This window comes from Camelus bactrianus, chromosome 13 (genome assembly GCF_048773025.1).
Source record: "Camelus bactrianus isolate YW-2024 breed Bactrian camel chromosome 13, ASM4877302v1, whole genome shotgun sequence".
Lineage (NCBI taxonomy): Eukaryota > Metazoa > Chordata > Mammalia > Artiodactyla > Camelidae > Camelus > Camelus bactrianus.
In genome coordinates, this window is record NC_133551.1 from 61,849,351 (window position 1) to 61,874,065 (window position 24,715).

Consider the following 24,715-nt stretch of genomic DNA (forward strand, 5'->3'; position numbering starts at 1 on the left):
TAAACAAAATGTGGTACATCTGTACAATGGAATATTATTCAGACATAAGAAATGAAACTGACACGTGCTACAACATCATAAAGGCCACATATTGTATGATTCCATTTATGTAAAATATCCAGAACGGAAAAAATGCATAGAGACAAAAAGCAGATCAGTGATTGCCAGGGGCTGAGGTTAGAGGTAGGGGTAGGGAGTGGCTTCTTACCGGGCCCAGGGTTTCCATTTGGGGAGACAAAAAAGTTCTGGAATGAGACTGTGGTGATGATCACATAATGTTGTGCATGTACTTAATGCACACTTTGAATTGTACACTTTAAAATGGTTAAAATGATACAACCAATGTATATTTTACCAGCAATTAAAAAAAAGTCACCACCTCCCAGAGTGGTCTGTGCAGTTCCTTGGTGCCCCCCAGCAGCTAATGGGAGACTTTGGGGGTCTTGGAGCCCCAGGACTGGAGGTGGGTGGGGTGCTGGCTTGGGGTAGAAGCTCCGGGCCCAGCAGGGGGTAGTACTGCAAGTGTGCACAGAGTCAGGAAATTGGACACCTTCAACTTAGCTGGTGGGGCTGCTAAGAGGTCCTCTGCCAACATAAATAAATCCTATGAGGACAGGCATGGACAAAGGAACCGGAACTCATGTTAGCTTTCTGCACCTCTCATGTCACTTAAACATTCCTTAGATGGCAATTTCAGCAGGGACTTTGCCAAATGACCCTCCCTTCAGTGGTCAGAGGCTTGGTTTTGAAAGAACACTCCCATTGAAGCAGAGGATGCTGGCCACAAGCTGAGAAGAACATGGTGGTATCTATCTGGCCACCACCTGCGGTCACAGGAAAAAGACAAAGTGCATCTTCAACACTCCACAACAGCAACGAAGATTAAATTGTGCCTCCTCCCCTGACACGTGGCCTCCTCTTTCACGGAGGAAGGAGAAGGCTTGTGAATCTTTGGTGAGTGGTCAGGCCAGAGGATGCACACATCCTATTTCCAGAAAGGAGGTGGAGGAATCGTTCCCTGTGTTCTGCTAAAAGGCTGAGCTCACTCAGCATCTGGCTGGGAGAAGAGACACACTGCCCTCAGGTTGGCTCTTGGGCTCTCATTTGGAAAACAAAAAGCAGACAGCTCAGAGCACTTGGCTCTTTTTAGCAGAGGTCCTCCTATACCATCAGAAAACAAGGGGTAAAACAGACTCTAAGGAAATTCAGTGGGTCTGTGGCTGGTGAAGATAGTAATCTGAAGTTGGGAGGTGATTGAGGAAAAGAGGGACTAAGGGCAGCCCCTCAGGAGAGGACACTGGGCTGCAAGCCTTCGTGAGCTGGAGAGCTGTGCACAGGGCTCAATGGGCAGCCAGGTCTGGCAGGACCAGTCAGCAAAAGGAAAAAGGAGGCTGGACATGGCTCTCTTGGTCCCTCATCCACCTGCATCTACCTTCTCCTCAAATTTCTGTTCCTTCTTTAAAACACTTACACTCCTAAAGGCTGTGACCTCTGTGCCTTTCAGCCCAGGTTTTCCATGAACGGTTGTATGCTCAAGTCTTCAACCCCCTGGCACGCCATCCTTCTAAATCCACATCTCCTGTGCCATCACCTAAATCAGCCTGAAACCCATAGTTCCAACCACCTAGATTTCACAAGCATATAATTTTTATTATGTCTAGAATTCAATTCATTTCCCCCTTTCAGGATTTCTCTCTGTCCCCAATTCCTGGTGTACCCATCTACCCCAGGTAGAAACCTTGGTCATTCCAAACCTCCCACATCCACACCTACATCACCTGCCCAATTCCAGCACACGGACCCTCTTGCTATCCTACAAGCCCACTATGCCTGATATCCCCCACATTTGCCTGAAACACCGACCTACCCCCTGAACTCAAATCAAGTTGATGGACTCCTGGTCCCTTGTTCACCCTCCGATGTGGGCACCTCCATGGTGTTACAGTTGTGTACACACAAGTCTATCGTGCCTTGCCTAGATGTGGTACCCACGGGCGGAAGTCTCACCTTTGCATCCTCAGCATCTAGGGCATTGCCTGGCAGGTGGTGAGAATAAGGTAAGTTCTCTAGAAAAGTTAAACTAGAACAAAACAGATAAGCAGCAGGTAATTAATATTCCTCTCACTGCATATCAGTTCAATGACATTATTTCATAAAGTCTGGTTTGGACCTGTCTGACAGCTAGATTTCCAAAACGAATCAGCTCTGCAGATTCCGGCAGTCACACAAAAGCGGTTTCTAGAACAAAAATGACAGGGAGAGAAAACAGCAGCGAAAAGGAGGAAGGACTGAGGATTGTGTCAAGAGAAAATGAGGACCCAAAAAAGCACCTGGCCCTCCAAACTAAGGAATGGCATCCACCCAGGGGGACTGGCAGAGAAGGACCTATGCAGAAATGCCTCAGCATCTAATTAAACATTTTAGGCTCCACTGCACACGAGAAGGAAACCTACACCCCCCATGGAACCCTGACAAATGAGTCGTTTCCAACCAATCTATCACCATAGCATCTGGGCACCTCGGGAAGATGAAAATAAGACCAATACATAAATGAAAACCAATATACAAACAATCATCTCCCCGTACAGGCCTCCAGGAAGCCACAGCTACAGCCATCTGCCAAGTTCCATCCTCGTCACTGCTTCCTGCAGCCAGAGGCCTCTGAGTAAGCACAGTTTAATAGAAGATTTAACAACAGAAGGAAATTTCTTCTCTGAAGTCTGGCTCTCCATTAATGCTCCTACGCTAAATGTCCACCCCTTGAAGCTGGAATGAAATAAGTTTGGCATTAATAGGACTTGTTCTATATGCCACGTCAGCCAAAGAATTTGCTAGAAATAGTTGGGACAGATTGAAGAAAGATTGCAACTTGGCACAGGTTGAGAATTCAAAGGTTTTTCTTACATGGAAACAGAGCTCTCGAGGGGACCGTCACTAAGCCGTGGGAAGGATGCTCACACTCATCGGTAGCATATTCTCACCTCCTGCAGTTTCCATGCAGAGGTGGCCTGGACAGATTTGATCTGATCAACCCAGGACAGCAATTCTCAGGTTAAGTCACATGCAGCTCCTGGCAAGGCAGTGATACTATGAAATTGCAGAGACTGCGGCTGTGAGTCTGAACACCTGTGATGGGTTCAGCAATTTCTTTTCTTCAATATCTATTTTTTTTCCTGAGCATTTGTTACTCAATTTTAAGGCCCAAGCAGCAAAGTGAAAGGCTGCTCTGCCAAATGGAAAGGGGTAGAGGCAACTATAGGAGGGAGGGTGATGGCCTTTGGGGAAATTTACTTCTGGACAAGCAAATATTTTCATTCTAGATGTTTATGTTCTGTCTGCTTCCCAAAAGTAGATTTATGTGGGGATAGGCAAATATTTATGCAGCTAACCAATGTTTCCCTCCCTCTACGTGTCTGTATGTAGTGGGAAGTGACTTAGACACATGAAAATACTACACTGCAAAATTTCTTAAAGCCAGAGATTCACCTTTACCTTTAGCTCATATAGCCTTCAGCATATAACTGAGGCTCAACAGACAGTGTTTCCAATAAAATTTTAATAAATTTATGGCTTCTCTTCTCTTGATGTTAACAGTATATGTTCTTAATGCTGGAAAACTCCATTTTAATCGAGTCTTTTTTCCATGTCATTTTTTTTCCTTACCTGATCCTGGTCTTAATAAATATAGAAAATTCCCCACCTCTTAAATAAGCAGGTAAAAGGGAAATACAGCCAGAAAGAAGATATAGCCTAGGTGAAGACAAACCTACCATAGGTGAGTTCTAAAACATAGCTGCACATTAGAACCATCTGGGAAGTGCTTAAAAATCCCAATGCTCAGGCTGTACTCCAGACCAATTAAATCAGAACCTCTGGGGTAAGAACTCGGGCATCAGTATTTACTAAAATCCCCCAGGAGACTCCAGGCTGCAATCAAGGTTAGATTCCCTGTTTTAAAGATTCATGAGACCAGTTCTCTTGAATGTCTACCAAGACCATGACAATTTCTACTTTATTTCATCCCAAAGCAAAAACTCTTCCTCTAAATTATCACCCTTGAGCCTTCAGATAATGTAACAGAAAGAATTTCAACCAAAGAATCAGGAGAGGAGGTCTGAGTCAGTGCATCACAATTTAAACTGGTGGGGCCTAGAATTGGGCACTGCTTTTGCAGGGTGTTCATTCTCTCAGCTATAAAATGGGATTACTGTTCATGCCCTGTATGCCACAAGGCTGCTGTGGGGATCAGCTAAACTCTTAATGGGATGCAAGGGCTCTATTAAAAATACCACACACACAAAGAATCTTTGATCTGATCTGTCCACGAGGGGGTGGGCATCAGCCCCGCCAGCTCCCACTCCCCTCCAAAACAGACCCCCTGGAAATTCTCCCTAGAGATTTAAAAGACAATGGATGATAGAGAGGCCAGTCAGAAACTCCTGTAAGAAAACTTCAAATTCCAGGGCTAACAAACTAGAATTCTGCTCCCACTGGCACCAAGATTAAGAGCACTTTACTCAGAGCACAGAGACCTAGCGTGCTTTAATCTAATCTGGTGCCTAATCACAGCAAATGTCTAATGTTGTTTGTCTCCCTCAGCTCCATCTGGATTGACACCACTCTGGTACCACTCTTAGTTACTCAAGGATCAATAATCAGACACAGAGCTCCTATTGTGATTATAGGGAGGCTGTTACACAAGACCACCTCTGAGACTACAGCACCGTGACGTCTCTGCCCTTTCATAATTGTAGACCCAAAAAGGCCTGTATCTGAAACTGCTAGAAAAATCTCTAGACCGAGTTGCTATTTTCCTGTACCAGCATGAACCTTTCTCTTTCTCTATAAAGGGTTTCCTTATATTCTAAAGTAGCAAAATTGATTATATTTATAAGTTGTTTTCTAAAAGGTACAGTTTTGAAAGCAAGAAACTCAAGTCTTCTTTTCCCACTGATTCTTAAAATTAAAAACCAAGACTACTCCAGAGCTGTAAGGTATGTGACAGACATGGAGAATGGCTCTAGGAGAGGTGGAAAGGAGGAGGATTTAGGTCAAGAACACAAGTACAGAAAAACAAAAACGGTGCCAAAATGTCTTTCCAGGAGATCAGTATTTACTTGGCAAAGTTTAGGTTTAACCCCTGAAAACCTCATTCTAGGAGTGAAAATGGGGGAGAGGATCTTAAATAAGAGACTTGTAACTTTTATTCAACACTCCCAACCACCCCAAATGAGATAAATGAAATTAAAGGTAGTCTTTGCCATAAGATACTACATTTACTTCGTATTGAACTTCCCTGAATAAGGGGAGATAAAAGATTAGATCCCATAGAATATTCCTTGGAAATCCTTCAGCCATGTATATTTAGCTTACTTCTGACCAGTAATCAGCAATTTGGCCTATACAGTTTTTTTTTTTTAATGTGGGGACTTACAAAAAGTTTTTAAAATCATCATTAGACTTAAGGTAGAGAGACCAGAGAAAATAAATGACAGGTTCAAAAATCCTGAGAGGAAAGTCACACTAATGGAGGCTGCTGGAACATCACAGATACCAACAAATATTTTTTCTAACACCTAAAAGCAGATGAGCAGAAAATGTACAAATAATTTAAGATGACTTCAATCAGAAATTAGAAACCCTTTGAGAACTATTGAGGATATAGTTTTCTAACAAAACTATATATCATGGATCCAATATCAACTACCAAAAATAAATAAGAATCTTTAAATATCTAAACTACACTAAAATATGTACATTAATGTTTGTGCATTTGATTCAGAAGTCTTTAGAGATCTACTCAAGGTCTACTTATTTGTACTTTACATATAATGCTAGCAAGGCTAGACTGAATGGTTCCCTAGCCAACTGCAAGTTAGAAAATAGCGAAAGTAGAGAATAAAGCAGCCAGAGGCAGGTATCTTGACAGCTGAAAGAAGTGACAACTGACAGCCTAACAGAAAGAAGGGAGAAAAACTGCTTAAAAGCAGATGAATCTAGAATCTCAAAAAGGTAGCATTCATAATTTTGGGCATAAAATTTAAAAAACTAGTAGATACATAAAGATGTAGGAAAATGTGACCCTAATCAGGAGATAAAAGTCAACAGGGACAGAGCCAATGATGATAAAGATGTTGGAAACAGCAAACAAAACTTTTTGCAAAGCTGTAAGTATCCATTGGATTCAAGGAAAACATGAAAACAATAAGTGAACAGATGGGAAATGTTGGAGAAACAAAAAACAACGAAAAAGATCTAAATGGAAATTCTAGAAGTAAAAAATATACTTGAAAATAAAAAATTCACTGGATGGTCTCAACAACAAATTATGCATTATAGAAAAGTTCAGTGAACTTGAAGATAGGTTAATATAAATTATCCACACCAAAGCACAGAGAGAAAGAGAGACTGAAAAGAAAATGAACAGAAACTCAATGACCTCTAGGAAAATATCAAGCAATTTAACTTATATATAACTAGAGTTCTAAAAGAAAAGATGGATTGGTGTAGAAAAAATATTGAAGAAATATGGGAGGACAGTAATCTGTATGTGCAAGTTTCTTCTGTAAAAGTTACCACTAATGGTACTACATCAAAACAGATGGACAACTGCCCTGGTCTTAGCATTTAACTAATGAAAATTCAGAGTTAAGAGACATACTCAGACCCCCTTGTGAGTAAGAGCTGTTCGGACCACCTGCCTGCCAAGTTTGGGGTGCTTTCAACCCAAATCTTAGAAAACTGCCTTCTCAGGGGAGGAAACACCTACAACTGGGCCACCACACTGAGGCCACAGCCTGCAGCTGCGGTCTCCGTGGCTTCTTTTCTCTTTGGGAATGGAGACACCAAAAAGCAGGTCTGACTTATACACAGCCATCTCGGCTGCACCACACCCTGCATTTAAGAGAACCAAAGTTATACTGCCTCAGCTATTAACTAGCCCACATGGCCGAGTGGGGATGAAGGAGGGAAGAGGAGGGGGACCTAGGTCCTTGAATCCTCAGAAATCCTTGAGGAATCTCCACTTGTTTCTTACCATCATCTGTCATGAGAATACAGAGCTTAAAAAAGTCTGTTGTTTTCCCCAAATTATGCAAACACTTGTGCCTAAGGCCTTGGCCCTGGAGTAGTGGGAAATTAAGAATCAGAACTTGTTTGAATGAGACTGGTCTTTTGGGACTGCAGTTGCAAGAACTGGAATAATAATCCTTGGTTCATGACACTCAACTCTGCTTCAAGCATGGCCCCTCTTTGAAAGTTAATGTAATAAATGCCTGGGAATTCACCTGCAGTAACTACTCTCCTGAATCCTGTCCATCATTCCCTTGTGAAGACTTTCTTGACCTGGCGAATGAAAGCAAGGCAGGGAAAGAATTTCCTGAAGCTCCCACCACCTCCCTTAGTGCAGACTCAACTTAGGATGCAGAGGCAGGCATCTTCCCCATGCCAGAGACAGTACCCACAGGCTGGGTGCCCACCTAGATTACCAAACAGCTTCCCTGCATGGGGCTTTCCAATCTGCAAGCCTGATTTATCTTTTTCAATAAGAAAAAAGATGTAAGTCCCTTTGAGCAAAGTATGTCTGATATATATCACAATATTTATTTTTGGTGGAGTAATGGATCAGTCTTTGGGGAAAGCTAGAGAAAAGGCATTTCTTGAGCTTGGATGTAAATCACTCACTCTGAAAACTGCAGGAGAATCTATATTCTTACCCTTCCGCTAAATACAGTGTGAAATAAGCAGCTGACTTTTAGAAATCATTGTACTCTTTGTTTCTAAACCTAGCACAAAAGACAGAGTTAAGGATGTGAGGCCTGAGGAGCAACTGCTCCTGGAATGCCTGTACCAAGTCCCTAAAATAATGGTGCTGCTCAAAATCAAAGAAGAGATCCATCCAACCTGTGGGTGTTAAGTCATACACCTGATGCGGACAAGTTCTAAGCTTTGTTCTGCTTGAAGTGCTCAGTTCTAAGGAAGAAGGATAAGGTGTGTGGCTGGGCTTATGATGTAAGTGTCTCCCCAGGGACCTGTCTGGTTATTATAGGCAAGTCTTCCTGTCTATATTAAATATATCATAGGGCAGGACAAGAAAGAAACTGAAGGACAAGGGGGAAAAAATCCTCAGTGGATTTTAAACCTAAACAGGGCTCTTGGAAGGAAAGCTATTTAAATCTGAGTGTTCCTAATATTAATTATCCTGAGCATCTCACCGGCTCAGATTCACATGCTACAAAGAACACAAAGCCTTTTAATTTTCCTACCTGTCCCTGGGACTAGTGGTGATAAATCAGATATACAGAGAAACCACATATGACTAACGAACCAGCCCATTAATGGGGAGCAAAGATCACTTGCCAAGATGACTTATTCAGACATGGTCACATATCATAACCAGCAATATCCTGTAGGCTTAACACAGCGGACATGGAAGGCAAGAGCTGAGGCACTCCCTGCCAAGTCTTAAGGACTCCAGGGTGACTCGGGCATCCTTCAGATGCCTGCTATCCAGACATGAAAGACTTTACTCATGGCTGCCACCTCCCCATCCCCTTCAAGTTAGACCTGCACTTGGAAAATCACTGCAACTTCTAAAAGGCTTCTTGGGTCATAAAGCTAAGCTCCCAAACCTTGCTGTGGCCCCTACTCTGTGACTCATAGAATTCCAGTACCCTCAGGAAGAAGATACAGCCTCTGCCATCAGTAACCTTAACTGTTAGCTTATAGATCTTTACTGTAGCTGCTCATTCAAGTAGCTGAGTTCCAACTAAGTGTCAGACCCTATTCTAGGTGCTCAGGCAGATCCATAAACAGAACAGTAAACAGCTGGGGGCAAGGGAGAGAGGAGTCTCCTAAATGCCAGTCTCTTCATTTTACAGTGAAAACTGAGGCCCAGTGATAAACAGGAATTGTCCCTTGAGGTCAGGGATAATGGCATGGCTAGGGCTTGAACCCAGGTTGGACTCTCAAGGGAACTGTCATATACAGCAGTGCATAAGAGCACTGGGCAGAGGGGATGGAGATGAGAGTGAAATTCAACCCACATTCTTCACATGGGCCAGGGACAGCCCCACTCCAGTGTTATGTTCTCGCTGCCCTAGACTGCCTAATTCCTTTAACCAAAGCCCCCTTCATGGAAGGGACGTCTGAGGTTCTCCAGATCAGCAACCAATCATCATTAGTAGGACTCAAAATAGTTTGAAATCTTTCATTGGGATGTAAACCTGATAAGCTAGTCACTTCCAACTCCTGTCACATGTGAGAAAAGTCTGTTGAACTTGAATAGAAACCCACCTATGGCCAAGATTCCCTGTAATAATTATAACAATGATTTCCTATATTATCATCTCTGAGAGAGAAGGCAACTAGCCAGCCATTTCACATTCTCATCAACCCCTTTACTCTTCATGATCCCAAGATAAGGATGTGTCACTGTTCAACCTCATCTCTAAAGTTCAATATGGGTGATAGGAATAATTAACTTATTCACCTATATGAATATCCACTCCTGACTAGGTGCTAGGGATGCAGTCCTGAACACCATCACCATCATCAACTACAACACAACATTGTCCCTGACTTCATGGAACTAAGACATGTTGAAAACAGAGCTGGGAAAAACCCAGCTGCTAAAGAGTCCTCAACCAGACTGGCAGTCTACTTAGGGGACATGTCTGGAAGCAAGTTTGTGTGACCAGCCCATTCTCCCCTCCCTCATTCCATTTGACAGCAGGGAAAATAAGGCCCAGGAAGGAGAGGAGGTGGCTCATCCAAAGTCAGACAGTTGATCATTGAGCTGAGACTCGAACCCATGTTCTCTGGGCCTCCCCTTGCCACCACACTGCCTTGTCCAAGGTTCCCAAATGGCAAAGTGATGAGAAATTGTTGCTTCTAGTGACAGACTGTTTCCTGATGTATGTACATCCAGAATATGCAGCTTCAACCCATCTTATCAGCACAGACCTTGTGCCCAGGTCTATCTCTCAAACTGGAATGTTCATAAATAACCTTCATTGATCTACAGCCTGAGTGTCCAGTCTTCATTCGAGCTCATTTTCACCCTCTCTGAATCTTTCTTGATGATTACTTTCACTTTAAAAAAACTCATCTTAAAAGAACAGAGCCCTTTTTATCTGACGCTAGCTCCCCCTCTGCTCCTGGGGTCTAATCAATCCATGTCTGGAAATAAACAAGCCAGAGAGGAAAGTAACAGTCCCTTTTATGGAAGCAGGCACCTTTCTAAAATTGTCTATCCCTGGGCACGGCACAGAGAGAAATTCAAATGAGAAAGAAATCAAGACATCCTCCAGAAATGGTCATACGCATTCCTCATCAGGTGGGACACCAGGGAAGTTAACTCCATGTTAACAGCTAAACCAAAAACTCAGAACTCAGTCCCACATTTTTTCAGGTTGTTTGGAAGGCGGAGATGTGGGACAGGGGTGGTGAGTCGTGGGGGGTCCAAACTCAAGAAGCCTGAAGAGACAATAGGCTACAAAATATAACAGTGTATAGAGTCCAATCCCCTCCATTCTGCCAGAGCTTAAGGTCTTCAAAATAGTGAGAGGGCTTGCTGAACACCAGCTGTAGGTGTAGACAAGCAGGCCTCCAGCTACTAACAGGGGTGTACGAAGATGCCAGACAGAAAGATCCAGACATCTGGCAACCAATACAGACTTCCACCCATTGTGTTATTTTACCCCCACCTGCAAAGCAGAGTCTCCACACCTCCCACCATTCCACAGCCACTGCAGCAAGTCACTGCCCAGAGCCTCTGCCAGCAAGGGAGGTTCTCTTTGTATAAAGGAGCAGAACCAGGCTCCCCACTAGCCTGCCTGTCCTTCCTACCATGGCTCCCAACCACAGACTGTCAGAAATGGGTCACATACCTAGATGCTAATGCAGAAAGTACTTCCTCTGAAAAGGACCGTAGTTAATTATTAATCCTTTGTGGGGGGTCCTTTTGAAAATCTGACGGCAGCTCTACACTCCATGAAAAACCACATGCATGCAGTTTATATGTAATTCCATTGAGAGGTTACTGCCCTCCAAGGAGGTCTGAAAGGGTAACATGATCAGAGGCAGCTTTGGGAAAGGGGCTTGGGTGGTTCAGGTGAGTATTCAACAACAGCTCCTTAACCAACTGTGAGGAATGATGTCCCTTCCTTAGCTGCTGCAAGTTCCAGGCATCAATTAACCTTTGGGATTTCAACAAGAATTTGAAAACAGAGTATGCACACATGAAACAAGGACTGATCTTTGTGATTTCCTATCTTGATATCACCAAATGTCCAGTGATTACTAGTTAAGATAGTCTCCACAGGGCTTAGCATAGAAGACTGAGCAACAACAGCAATCATAAGTGAGGGAGAGGTGGGAGTTGAGCGGGGACAGATTGGACAAGAAGAGGGGGACAGCTAAGCTCCACTGGCTCTGAGTAGGTCCTGGCAGGGCAGGTCCTGACCCTTACTGTCTGCTCCCCCTGGAAATCAGGGCAGACCTGCTGTCTGCTCTGCAGCAAACCAAGAAGTCCAGATAGAAGCAGTCCTTTCCTTCTGGATCCACGAGGACGGGGGAGCATCCTTTCATCTCTAAGGAGAAGACCCTGGTCCACTGCTTGCCCGCAGCCCCCTCGTGGCCCAGGGTGTCACTGCAGCCCCCTCTGCAGTGCTGGGCAAAAACCTCACGCAGGCAGCTCCAACAATAGTCTAGTAGAACATTTAGTTATCAAGTGGTGGCTTGGCAACAGTCTTCAAGCCATGGGGAGGCTGCATTTGCTTTTGACTTCTTAAACTAAGACTAAGATTCAGACTCCAAGTGATCCTTCTAACCCCCATCTGGTACAACCCCTACAGGGGACAAGTCCAAGACCTGCTTCATTAAGCCAATAACCTCAGAGCTTCTGTAACATTACCACTGCCTTATTGATCACTGCTCCTTGCATCACATGCAATTATGTACAATTGTTCCAAAGCTCGATAGAAATAGTTAGCAAGAATGCACAACATCCTCTGGTTTGTAGGTTGCTGGCTAGATTACAAAATACTTCCAGGACACCAAATACCCTCCAAATACTGGATTTCCAGTTACCAGATCCTACAGGGGTTTGGGAGAAGTCATGACTTAAGGACACACAGTGAGAAAGAATGTGGCCCTTGGTCTCTTCAAACAGAAAAGATGTCCATTAATGAACCTTACTAGCAACTCCACAAAAATCTTATTAGCTACTCCACAAAGGGAGGGAGCAGGGGCCACCTGGGCTGATGGCTGGACAGAAAGACTAGAGTCTGGGGATGGGGTTAAGTTAGTCCAGCCATTCAGTTACCATCCATCAGGGGTGGATGATAAACTGAACCCAGCAGTGGAAAACTGTGAAGGAAGGAGTGAAGGTGGGAAGTTCGGGAGGAGGGAGGAGAGAGGAGAGTGTGCCTGGCAGCGCAGAGAGTAAATTAGGGAGCCCTGGAGTAACTGGGACCACGGCAAATGGATGGAAACACAAAAGAATCTTTTTTTTCTGGAGGGAGGAGGATCCTTACCTCCTTGATTTTCTCCCGCTGGGTCCGAACTAGGCTCTGGGGCTCCATACTCTCATCCCCCCTAGTCCCCAGGACTGGGTGGCGAAGGCGGCTCCGGAACGCGTTGAAGTCAAAGCTAGATCGGATGCTCTCCTCCTGGGGTCTGAGGACCACGACGCCGCTGCCCCGGGCCACCGTGGCCTCCTCCCGTGACCCGGTGGGACGGGTGCGCCGCGGCCACCCTTTCCTGCGGTGAGGACTGGCTTGACTGCTGGGGTCGTCCTCGCCCGGGGCTGGAGCCGCGGGGGCCGGGTTGGGCGGCGACTCCTGCTCGCGGGTCAGGGGGTGGCCGGCGACTTGGGCCACTACCTCCAGGCCGGGCTGCTGGGTCCGCGGGGCCAGGAAGAGGCGCTTGAGGCGAGAAGAGTTGGGCAGCAGGAACAGGGCCCCGAAGCACAGGGTGACGAGGCCGGAGAGGAAGAGAAGGAAGAGAAACTTGTGCGGGAGCCGCAGCCCCCACGGGGAGGCCGGAACGAAGCCGGGCACTTTCCTCATGAGCATCGTGGCCGGGCAAGACAGGTCCGGGACAGTCAGCTCCAGCCAGGCCCCTGAGGCCCTCGGAGTCCAGGCACTTGTCAGCAGGCGACCCTGCGAGGGGAGGTCGTTGAGGGGCGTCGCCCAGGGTCGGGGTCCCTGAGAGTTTCGCGCTTGGGGGACCGCTCCTGGAGTTCAGGGAGTTTAGAGAGAGTCCGCCCGCGCTAAGGCGGGGTCGCAGTGGCCTCGGCGGGGCCCGGGCGAGCGAGGCGGCACAGCTCTGGGCCCGGGCCCGCAAGGGTCGGCCGCGGGCCGCAGCCTTCCCTGAGGCGGCCGCGCAGCCCCTCGTCGCAGCGGCCGGAGCCCGCGGGGCCCGCGCCTTCCCGCGCTGCGGCCGCCGCGGAGGCCGTCACATGCCGTCCGCGGCGCCCAGGCTGTCAACGCGGAGGGACGCCCACAGGCCTTGTCCCCGCGTTGAACCGCCCTCAGCCCCTCTTTCCAAAGTTTCAGCCTCAGAAGCAGTTTCCAGAGAGGGCCGGCTCGGGGGGCAAGGCGGCGGTAGGGCCGGCGTGTCAGCGCCGCTCCGAGAGCGCGCCGGCCGGGCCAGGTCGCGACAGCGCCAGGGCTCGGCTATCGGCACACGTCCACAACTTTGCTCAGGCACGGAGCAGGCGTCGGGGAGCGGGGGCAGGTACTTCTCAACCTGCGGGGGTAGGGGGCTTCCCGGGCCCCTGACAGAGGAGGGATACCCGAGACCCGGTCCGGAGCCGGGCGCCGACCGCGACCAGCCGCGGTGGGGCGGCTGCAGCTGCGCTGGGGAGTGCGGGCTCCCGCCCCGCCAACTCAGTAGGGCTCCGGGTTTCTGCTGGGATCACCTGTTCCCGGTCCCCGCCGGCTTAGCAGAGCACGCAGTCCCTGCTGCGCCTCCCCCGCTGCAGCTGGCGTCCTCGCAGCGGCCGCTCCAGACGGGCCGCTGCCGCCGCAGGCTGAGACGTTGCCGCCGTTGCCGAGCCTGCGCCCCACAAGCGCGCACACCGGCCGGACGCCCCCACCGCCGCCGCCGCAGCAGCAGCTCGGGCTTTCACTGAGACAGCGCCCGCGGCCCCGCCTCCCGCCGGGCCACGCCCTCGGGCCACGCCCCCTGCGCGCGCCCCGCGGTCCACCTCCGCCGCGGCGCCTCAGCAGGCCAATGGTCTCGCGACTGGAGCAGAGAGCGCGGGGCCTAAGCGCGGGTGGGGTGAGGAGACAGGACTCCAAGCCACGCCCCCTCCCTCAAAGGGCCAGCGCTTCGCACACTCCCCTCCATCCCACCAGCACCAATGGTCCAGCTGCGCGGGGTTGGCGAGGGCGGGGGTGGAGAGCAGAGCCAGGTCATTGGCTGCCTTGGAGGGATCCCCGTTGGGCCGCAGTCGTCCATTGGTTGGTGCCCAGCATTCGCTCGACTGGGAGCGACCGAGACACTCCCTCTTGCCCTCTCCCTTGCGGCTCCGGTTGTTAGTACCCCGGAGGGCGCAGGAGACCCAACCAGTCTGGAGGGCTTTGGTGGTCGTTGGGTAACCTCATTCACCACTCAGTGCCAGCCCAGGATTGGCAGGGAGTTGGGGGCCTGCCCAGGGGTCCCTAGAGCTTACGCGGGAGCCGCGGTAGTGCTGTTGTGGCAGTCTGTGAGGAAGGGCTGGCTGGAGCCAAGCCAGGGAGCTGTGGCCGTGGTTGGGCCAGGCTAAGGCAGTGTTTCCACTGGACACCGCCCGCGCCTCCACCGCAGACCACAGCTCTGCCTTCCTTTTCCCACAACCCCCAAACAGGACGGGGCCCCTGGATGGGGCAGGGAGAGATGCTAACCGCAGCAGTGCCAGGACAAGGAAGGAGAAAGAACCCTGATCATGTGCATAGAAGACCACACACATCATGTGACATGCGTACTCAGATGCCTGCATGTGTTTATGTGCACGTGTGCTCCTATGCAGTAGATACTGATGCATTCAGAGATTGAATGTGGGTACGTACCTGCACGCATACATTTAGTTTAGGGATGGACGCCAAGTGATTACATCAAATCTATGGAGACATATATATATGTATTAGTACAAATATTGACTGTACACACATGCCCACAGACACACAACAGGTAAGTCCCAAAACATGCACACGTACACACTGCCAGGCATATAGTCCCAGACACAGGTGTGTCTTCACCCCAAGGTCCTCACACCCTCCTCCTTGGACTCAAGTCTCTCTGTGTCTTCTCCTGTTAAACCTAACCCAAGGCAAAGAAACATTGTGCTGTGTGGGTCTTTCATGCAAAACACTTTATAGAGACAAATAACAGCAGAGGGAGAGACAAATTAAGAGGTGTAATAGGCAAGAGGGAAAATATCTGCTTTCAGCTGCAATTTAAAATGAAATGCAGTGTTGATGAGAGAAAATACTGCAGGGAGGCCTTTCCGACAGAGGAAGCAGCCCAGGCTGGCTTTCACCTCGTAAATCTTGCTTCTTCCCTGAGGTCTGTTACTGATGGGCCACTGAGATTCAGATATTCTTCTACCTCTGGCCAGGCCACTGACAGTAGACTCCCCCCCCCTTGATATTTAAATACCCTTGGCCTGTAAATTTCTTTCAATTGAAAATAATATATTGTTCCGTGCAAATATTTTTGGTCACTGGAGATGAACAGTCCCTCCTAACCCCACAAGTACACCCAGCTGAAATGTAAAATTCTAATTGAGATGTTTGTCTCTCATGAGTTTGATTGGAAGGAGTCAGTTCCCTGGAACCAGCTGCGAACATCAGAGACAATCACATGATCCACTTGGAGGCAGGAACCCAGAGACCTGACCTGGCCTCTCCCTATCTCCATGGCCCAAGCATCTCCCTACCAGTCCCCCCTTTGGGAAGGGGTAGGCTTGTATTTGGAGAAACAGGCAGGAACCTAGCATTCATAGGAGGCACCCCACATTGTTTCACACTGAGAGTGTGGGGGAATCACTGTTAAGTCCCCTGAGAAGGTAGGACTCAGGAGAAAGGGAGGAGGGCAAGGCTGAGTCTCAGAAGGCTATATGTGTCTGAACTGGATCCTGATAGTCATACCTAGACCAGTGTCTGGCATGCTGGTGAGCCAGGGGAGAAATTGAGGTTGCACCAGGATTCCACAGACTCAGGCTACGAACAGCAGAGCCCAGAGGGACAGCTGCATTTCAAACTGATGTCATGTTGGTGATTAAACCAAGTTGGTGATACCATAGCCTTTTACAATCTCCCTAACAAGCTCACTGAAACTCTGGAGGGTCCTACTCCCACACCCCTCCCCTCCATAGACCTCACAGACACTGTGGCTCTTCTCTCACTGGATTTTTCTATCCATATGCTGTCCCACAGCAGACTTAGTTCCTCACAGCAGGGACCATGGCTTGTTCATTTCTCTATCTGCCCTAGGTCTTAACTACAATGGCTTGCACATGGGTGCTGTGTTTTTTGAGTAATGAATGAATAAATGAGTGAGTAGATGCCCATTTCACAGATGAGGAAAGTGAGGCTCAGGGAAGGGAATAATAATAAACCAACATTTTCTCTGTGCTGAATAAATATTGCTTCATTTGCTTTTCAGAACACTCTGATAAGGTAGGTGTTATTAATAGACTCATTTTACAGTTAAGAATACTAAGGTTAGAGAGATTTAGGATAAGTTAACAAGTATCTTTCTCCACTTAATTCAGAACTTTCTCAGCTTAATTCAGAACTTTCTCAGCTTAGTTCAGGGACTGGGATCACTGAAATTAGATGCTAGATATTACACTAGTCTTGAGTTGGACACAGGAATGAGCAAAACATGGTCCTTATCATGACTGATTCATTCATTCAGTAAAGAACTACTTATTGAACACCTACTATGTGCCAGGTACAGAGGAGCTTGGGATAACAGCCCTAAATAAGGCAGATGTGAAGGGAGCTTCTTGTCTAAGAGGCAGCAGGGACCATTTCAATTCAGCACATCACGAAGGAAACCACCACACACTGGGCACTGTGCCGAGTGCTTTGCTGTCACCCTATCTGACCCTCACAATGGCCCTCTCTGAAGCAGGCTTTGCCGTACCAACTTAACAGATGGGGAAACACAGGCTCAGGGATGTGATATGACTTGTCCAAAGTCACACAGGGAATAATTTGCAAATATGAAAGAAAACCAGACTCATCTAATCCCAGAATCTATGCTCTTTCTGTTAATAATATTAATAGTGATTATGATTAATGGGGCAAGCCCTTATAGTAGTATTTTATAGAAGCTCACTTAATTTGATCCTTACAACCATCGCATGAGGCAGGTACTCTTATTACTGGCATTTCACATGAGAGGAAACTAAAGCACAGAGATATTAGGGAACTTACTCACTGTCACACAGCTGGGAAGTGGCAGAGAGGGGATTTGAACCAGTTGGTCAGGCTCCAGAGCCCTTTATGTCTTTCAGAGTCTATTGCTCCCCATCAGATAATGCCAGCAGTGTAGGTGCTGTAGGAACTCAGAACAAGGAAGAGCACTGGCCTCAGGCGAAATTTTCGTAGGCTTGTTGGGAGGATTCTATGAGTTCATTCAGCCCTTCAATAAATATGTATAGCGCACCTGTTATGTCCCAGGCACTATACTAGGCTTTAGCGATATAATGATGAACAAAAATAGACACATTGTTCCCATTGTGGAGCTTACAGTCTTATGGGGAAGAGGAGTTTAAACAAATATTGCAACCCCCAAATAAGCCTGAAAACTGAGATAAAAGGAAGGAGAGATAAGAACATGCCCTAAGAACATGTAATAGTGGATCAGACTCAGGTTGAGTGAGAAATGGCCAGGAAAGACTTTCCCTAAAGATGAGTGGAGTTACCTAAGCAAAGAGGGAGGGATAGTGAGAACATCCAGGCTGAAGGGACAGCATATGCAAAAGCCCTGGGGTAGAGGGAAGATGGTGCTTCTGGAGTAGAGAGAGTGATTGGGAAATATAGGAAGCATCACTGAATGATTTAGAGCAGGAGTGGGAATGTGTGTGTAAGGGTAGGTGGGTGGCTGGATTCAGATTAACATTTTAAAAAGGCTACTCTAGCTAGTGTGGAAAACAGAATAGAAGGCAGGAATGAAGTGGGTGCCTTTCAGAGGCTATTTCAGTAGTCTCTGGTGGCTTGGATTAGGGAAAGTGGGAGATGGACAGGACCACTAGATCCAAATCATAAAATTAGACTCCAAAATTGAGAGGACTTGGTGAGGGCTTGAGATTGGACATTGATAATTGTCTGCGATGATTCCCAGGTCTCTAACTTGCCTGGGGTCAGGGGCATTTGTTGAGATGGGAGAATTGAATTAGGCTGTAAGGTGCTTCCTGGCTGCTCATCCAGAAGATTCTGAGCAGTTGGAAGCTGAATGGTCATTAGTCTGATTTAGAATCAAAGACTAGAGATAAAACCAAGTTAAGCCAAGAGATAATCATCATGCAGCTTCCTTAACGGCCTCCAGACAAATTCTACCCTGGCAAGAGAGACACTGATGACTGGGGGCCTACTAGGTGAGAGCACACCAGGTTAGTCCAGAGATAAAAGTTCCTGCAGCAGTCCTGGGCTCTCTCCAGCAGGCTGCAGGGTCCAGTCTATACCCCATTGTGCAGAGCGTGGCCAATTTCAGAGTCACAGAGCTGGAACACCTGACCTCAGATTCTTATAAGAAGATCATGAAAGTTTCCCTTCAACTCTTCTTACCTCAGTCCCCAGTCCTGAAGTGGCCCAGTCAGCCAGCCAGAAGCAAGAGTCCTTGATTGAGCAATTTTTCACCCACGGAACACTTGACAATATCTAGAGATAATTCTGGTTGTCACAATTGAGGGAGGAGTGCTATTGGCATCTAGTGGATAGAAGTCAAGAATGCTATCAAACATCTTCCAGTGCACAGGATAGCCCCTGCCCCACAACAAAGAACTGTCCAGCCCCTAATGTCAGCAAAGCCAAGGATGAGAAACCCTAACTTAAAGCCAAAACTTTGAAGTCAGAGAGGCCTGGGTTTGAATCCTGGCTTTGCCACACATTCGCTGGTTGATCTTGGGCAACTTGTCTGACCTCTCTGAGCCTCAAGTTCTCCATCTGTCAAATGGGGCCGATAGTAATACACACCTCAGAAAGATGACGTGAGGATTAAATGAGATAACTGGCTATAAAGAGCCTGAAGCAAATGTTACACCCATTTTCCAAGTGAGCAGGGCTGGGCTGGAATTGTTCTTGATCTACCTCCCAATCCTAAATCCTCAGTATGCTGGAGCAGGGAAAACAGGGTGGTAAGAGCCAGGACCCTGGAGTCAGAGCACCAGTTTTGAGCATGGACTCAAATCTCCTCCAGTAGCAAGACCCTGGGAAAGCTGTTCACCTCTTGAAGCCCGAGTTTCCTCATCTGTGAAATGGAGATGATCACATTGGGTGGTTTTGAGAACTAAAGGAGCTAATCCTTGTAAATATCTTAATGCAGAGTCTGGTAAGTAGTGAGCCCTGGATAAATGCAAACCAATATTATAAAAGACAAAAATTAGTGCCGCTTCATATTTAGAGGCAAACAAGCTAGCAACCAAACCGAAACTTTGTAAATCAAGTTTTCCAGGCAAACTCCCATTTCAGATACTCTCTCCATGGTCCCTATGAGGACTTTCATTTGTCAGACTGTACAGACTGATTTTCATTTCAGAAAATATGGTCTCTGTCTGGATTATAATAATAGTGCTCTTTATGCAGTCCTCTTGTGCTAAGCACTGCTCAGGTAAGTCCCTCCTCTCCAGGAGTTTCTAGATCATCCAGCTCAAAGGTAGAACATCATAGATGTGAAATCTAAGGAACAGAGTGCATGTAAGTAATTTGCAGTTAGAGGCAGAGCAGAGGCTGGATCTCATCAGTACTTGAGAATCCTAGCTGAGGCCACTGGGTTCTTCTCACTCCCACAGTCCTGGGTTACATTCACCTCACTGATGTTGTGAGGGTTAAATGAAATAATTCATGTTAATCTCTTAGCAGAGTGCCTGGCATATAGCAGGAACTAGTTATTATTATTTATGATGCTGGCACTTTTAAAGGGCGTGTAAGATAAATATCTTTGAATTTCACAGAAGTACATTTCCAAAAGCTTACATCAAGTCCCGTAAAACTAGAAATGAAACAGGATCTTTAAGATGTACCCCCAGCATAATTTAATCATCTGGTTCCACTTACTACTATCAAGCAGTCTTTATTTTTTGTTTAATGTGTGTGTGTCTGTTTCCTAATGTCCATGAGTTGTTGAGGCTCCAGATTCTATGCAGGGTCTCAAAGTATCTGCCCCTCTGGGGTTAGGAATATAAGAGCCCCAAGGCATTAGCCACTGGGACCATGTGGACCAAACAATCATGGGAAGTTCCTGCAAACCTTATCCATTATGCCATTCAAGTGATTTCTAGAACCAGATCAAAAAACCAGAGTGGCAAAAGAGCATTGCAGTTACAGCCTTGAATCTCATAGACCTACGCATGAACCCAAGTCCTGCTAAGGTTATCAGGGGCTATGAAACCTTAGGTGGTCATCTCATTTGTTTAAGCCTCAGTTTCCTTGGCTATAAAATAGCAAGGATAATAGTATTAAACTCAGTATACGTTAAATGTTAGTGTTATTAAAAGAAGTAAAAAAAAATAGCAAGTTATCAGGGTTGATAAATGAAAGAGAAGAAAGATTGGGGTTTGACGAGGGAGTTCCATCAGTAATCTCACTTGTCCCAAGTCCCAGCTCCACCATTTGATTGCATGACGTTGGCAGATCACTCCTCTCTCTGAGGCAGCCTTCATCCATAAAGGGGGCCTGTAATACCCTACATGAGATAACCAATGAGCAAGCACTTTGCTAGTGATAAAGCAAAAAAGACATGTTTGTTGTGGCTATGATCCCTTTTCAGAAAGAATTTTCACCATCTCACAAATATTTATTGAGCCTCAATCATAATTTTTAAATTATGTGATGTCCTCTGATATTTCCTATTTCACTCCATTCTACTTTTTCTATTATTCTATTCTATGTATTTTAAAGAAATTTTAAAAGCTGGTAGAAACCAAACTAGTCATTTGCCTGTCCACCAAGTATTTCTGGATCTCCATCATTGGGGCACTGGGTAGGATCGCCACGCCCCCTTGTGGTTATTTACAGCCATGTGACTAGTTCTGGCCAATGAGCTGTGAGCTGAAACTACAGGTGTCACTTCTAGGCCAGAACACTGAATTGTAAGTGCCGTATCCTCCAGAGCGCTGGCTTTCCCTCTAGCAAGGTGACTGACAGTGATCGAGATGGCAGCTGCTCCATCAGCCAGAGTCCCCGTGTGACTATGATGAGCGGAACCTTCTGCACATCTGCTTTGGCTACACTGGTGTGGACCGTAAAGGAGAAATTAATATGTGTTGTGTCAAGCCACTGAGACCACGGAGCTTTAAAAAAAAGGTTTTAATTTTAAAAATGTTTCAGGCTAAATTAACTAATAATACTTTTTATTTAATCCAATAGATTAAAAATATTATCATTTCAATTGTTTTAAAAATCAGTAATGAGATAGGCTACATTCTTTTGTACATACCAGGTCTCCATGATCCAGAGTATATCTAACATTTACAGTACATCTCAATTCAGACGAGCCACATTTCCAGTGCGCCGTAAGCCCCGGGTGGCTAGCAGCTACTGGACTGGACAGCATGGCTATAATGGGTAATGACCCTCATTTTGAAGCACACTCTTCTAAGATCCCTGAATAAATACATTTTTATCCCAGTCCAAAGGATCTTTAGAAAAGAAAATCCAGTGTCTCATAAAATAGCCTGTGGCCAGATTTTAGATCCATTTTATGTCATTTAGTCTGCAGTGGGGAGCGTTTCTTTCCAGGATTACAAAGGGCTGCCACTTCCCTCCCTTTAGCTAATTCACTCATCTTGACTCTTCCTCAAAGGTAAAAAACAGGGGGGAGGACTTCAAATGGCTCAGGTTAAAAGTAAAGAGAAAAGTATGATTTTTTTTAATGGAGGTACTCAGTATTGAACATAGGACCTCTTGCATGCTAAGCACTGAGTTATACCCCCCAGCCCCTGAGGTGGGGGGGAAGCTTTCAGGTGCCCCAGGTTAAAAGTAAAGCAACAACTATGATTATGTAAAGTGTTCTCAGTACCTACAGCATTCCAAGTGTAGCTTCACTAAACCCCAGGTGGACGTGAGGGTAGGGGAGCAGCCTCAGCTGAATATGAACCTTAGGCCTCAAGATCATGAGGAATGTGGGGTGGGAGTGGGAGGAGGGTGAGACTAAGGTGTTAGAACTTGATCTCATACCTTGGGGTGGGCAGGATCTCTTTTGACTTTGGATGTTGGCTTGGGACCTATGCTCTAGGATTGCTGGTAAATGTGAATTCCTTTTTAAAAAATTAATTTGATATTATATATGTGTTATTGTTGCTATACTGCACCTCCTGCTTAGAAAATGTGCATCTTTAATTTCCCTATATATCACAAGCATTTTCCATGAAATTAACTATTCTACATCATCATTCTGATAGCTAGATAGGATTTCTTAAAAAATGGATATACCATAATTTATTTACCCAACCCACTGTTGTGGGGCATTAAGGTCATTCCAATTGTCAATTGTATTTGACAATGATTTATCACTCTTACAATACCCCGCTGCTACAGAAGGCACAGGCAGAGGACACATTCAGATGGAGGAAGGTGTGATTGCCCCAAAGCATCCTTCTGGTAAACTGGGGTTTTACCACATAAGATGCCAACTTCTGTGGAGGTGAGGAAGGCACAGGCTTCTCTGAGCACTGCCAGGGGAGCTGTGCAGGGTGAGAAGAACACTGGAGACAGAGGGCTGTGGGTGGTACCAGGTCCCGCCCCTTCTTAGTTCTGAGGACATCCTCTCTGAAGTGGGGGAGGGTGGCAGACACAGAAACACAGCAGAAGCAGTCTCTCCTGGGAGGGAGACTCCAGCAGAAAGGCCAGGCTGCCTTGGAGAGTTGGAGGTGATGAGGAGGCACTGGGACAGGGTGGGCTGGTGGGCAGAACATTTGCTCCAACAACCCACATTAACATGGGAACCATGAGGCCCAAAAGGACAGGGCCTGGCTCCAAATCCATAGTTGTTAGCCTGTCCCTGCTCACCGCCTCCCACCCCCTGCCCCCTGTGCCTCCACTTTCTCTACCCAGGTGGACAGTGGCCTCCACCAGGCCCTGTTCCAGGTGCTTCCTCTTCAGCCCTTGCTCAGAGAAGTATACGGAGGTCCTGCTCAGCCAGCAGCTGGACCCATGATCCCCAGTTTGGGGTCCTCCCCACCCCCTGTCAGGCCACTCCCTCCCTCCTGACAGCACTGCACCCCCGTCCAGGAAATAACCACTGAATCCCCTTCTCAGAAAGTCCTACTCCCAGTCAGATGTCAAATAGCATGCTATCTGATGTGGCTTTAACACTCCCAGAGGCAAAGGAGCGCTGCTCAAGTCTCACCTGTGGATGGTCAGCCTGTCCCAGAAACAGATAATGTCAAATGTGCTAAAGGGAAACAGGTGGGAAAAGGTATTCCTGGACCCGACCGCTCACCTAGAGTCAGATGCCTTTGGCAGAGGCAGAGACGGCTCATACTCCCACAGGACAAGGACAAAGGCATTTCAGGTGCCATGATTTAGCAAATAAAAACACAGGAAGTCCAGCTACATTTGAATGTCAGATAGGCAACAAATAATTTTTACTATAAATATGTTCCATGCAATATTTGGGACTTACATATACATATATCAGATCAGTTGGTAATTTATCTGGAATTCAAATTAATGGGGTTTCCTGTATTTTATCTGGCAGCTCTACCTGCCCCCAGCACAGCATTTGGCACATAGTAGGTACTCACTGGAGGGATTTGTTTGAGCTTTAAACTGGATGAGAAATCAAAATGTTATATTTTACTGGGTCAAAGTGAACTTTCTAGTTACTGGAAGTGAGTTTTAAGTTACCAAAATGAAACTGTTATTTTGCCCAAAAGGGACTAGAAAGTCATGGATCTGCCTGATTATCAGCAGGAGTCAAGGGAAGAAAACCTGCCCTTGACAGAAGTTTTCAGGAGGAGGAGAAAAATAAGGCCATTTCTTCCTTGTACCTCATCAATTCCAGCCTTTAAATTCATTCATTCAACTTATATTTATTGAATGCCTACTGGGCAGCTCCTGACTCTCCAGTAACACAAAGGCAAAAGGCCCTTTTTTAAAAGGCATAAAACCACAAGGATAATTAGGAGGAAAACAGAAGAGGAGATGACATTAGCAAAATTTGGAAGGCAAAAAAGCAGATCAATGCATTGTAACTTAGGCCAACCAAAAACCTTGAACCCTAAACTGCCAATGGAGAAAGCTGGAAGTAACTCAACATACAAAAGGCTGAGTGATTACCTACAGAGGCCAAATACAGCACAGTGGGTCCCTTTTCTTCCTTGCTCTGTACCCAGTTACTGCATCTGAGGACCTGAGGTTGGGTGAGAGAGAGGCTGTGTGTGCCCATGGGAGGCCTGCTCCGTGCCAGCTCTGTGGTTCTTCTGGGGCTGGAGCCATCTGGAGGTGTGACTGGGCTGGGGCTCCGAGGTACTCACTCACATGTCTGGTGGTCGATA

The 24,715-nt window shown here is 46.6% G+C and overlaps 1 protein-coding gene across 3 annotated transcripts in view; it reads right to left on the minus strand.

Annotated features, from left to right (window-relative positions):
• MAN1C1 (mannosidase alpha class 1C member 1) overlaps nt 1–14,148 on the minus strand; it is a 124,832-nt gene extending 110,684 nt beyond the window's left edge. For 2 of the 3 annotated variants that reach the window (XR_012511383.1, XM_010948058.3), the window contains exon 1: nt 12,537–14,147. Coding sequence is in view for 2 of the 3 variants with exons in the window: in XM_010948058.3 (XP_010946360.1) it covers nt 12,537–13,076 (540 nt within the window). In the remaining variant the exon portion in view is untranslated. Of the gene's footprint in view, nt 1–12,536 lie in introns of all 3 variants that reach the window. The other variant, XM_045511454.2, reaches the window with a different exon arrangement.
• Between the last annotated feature and the right edge of the window lie 10,567 nt (nt 14,149–24,715).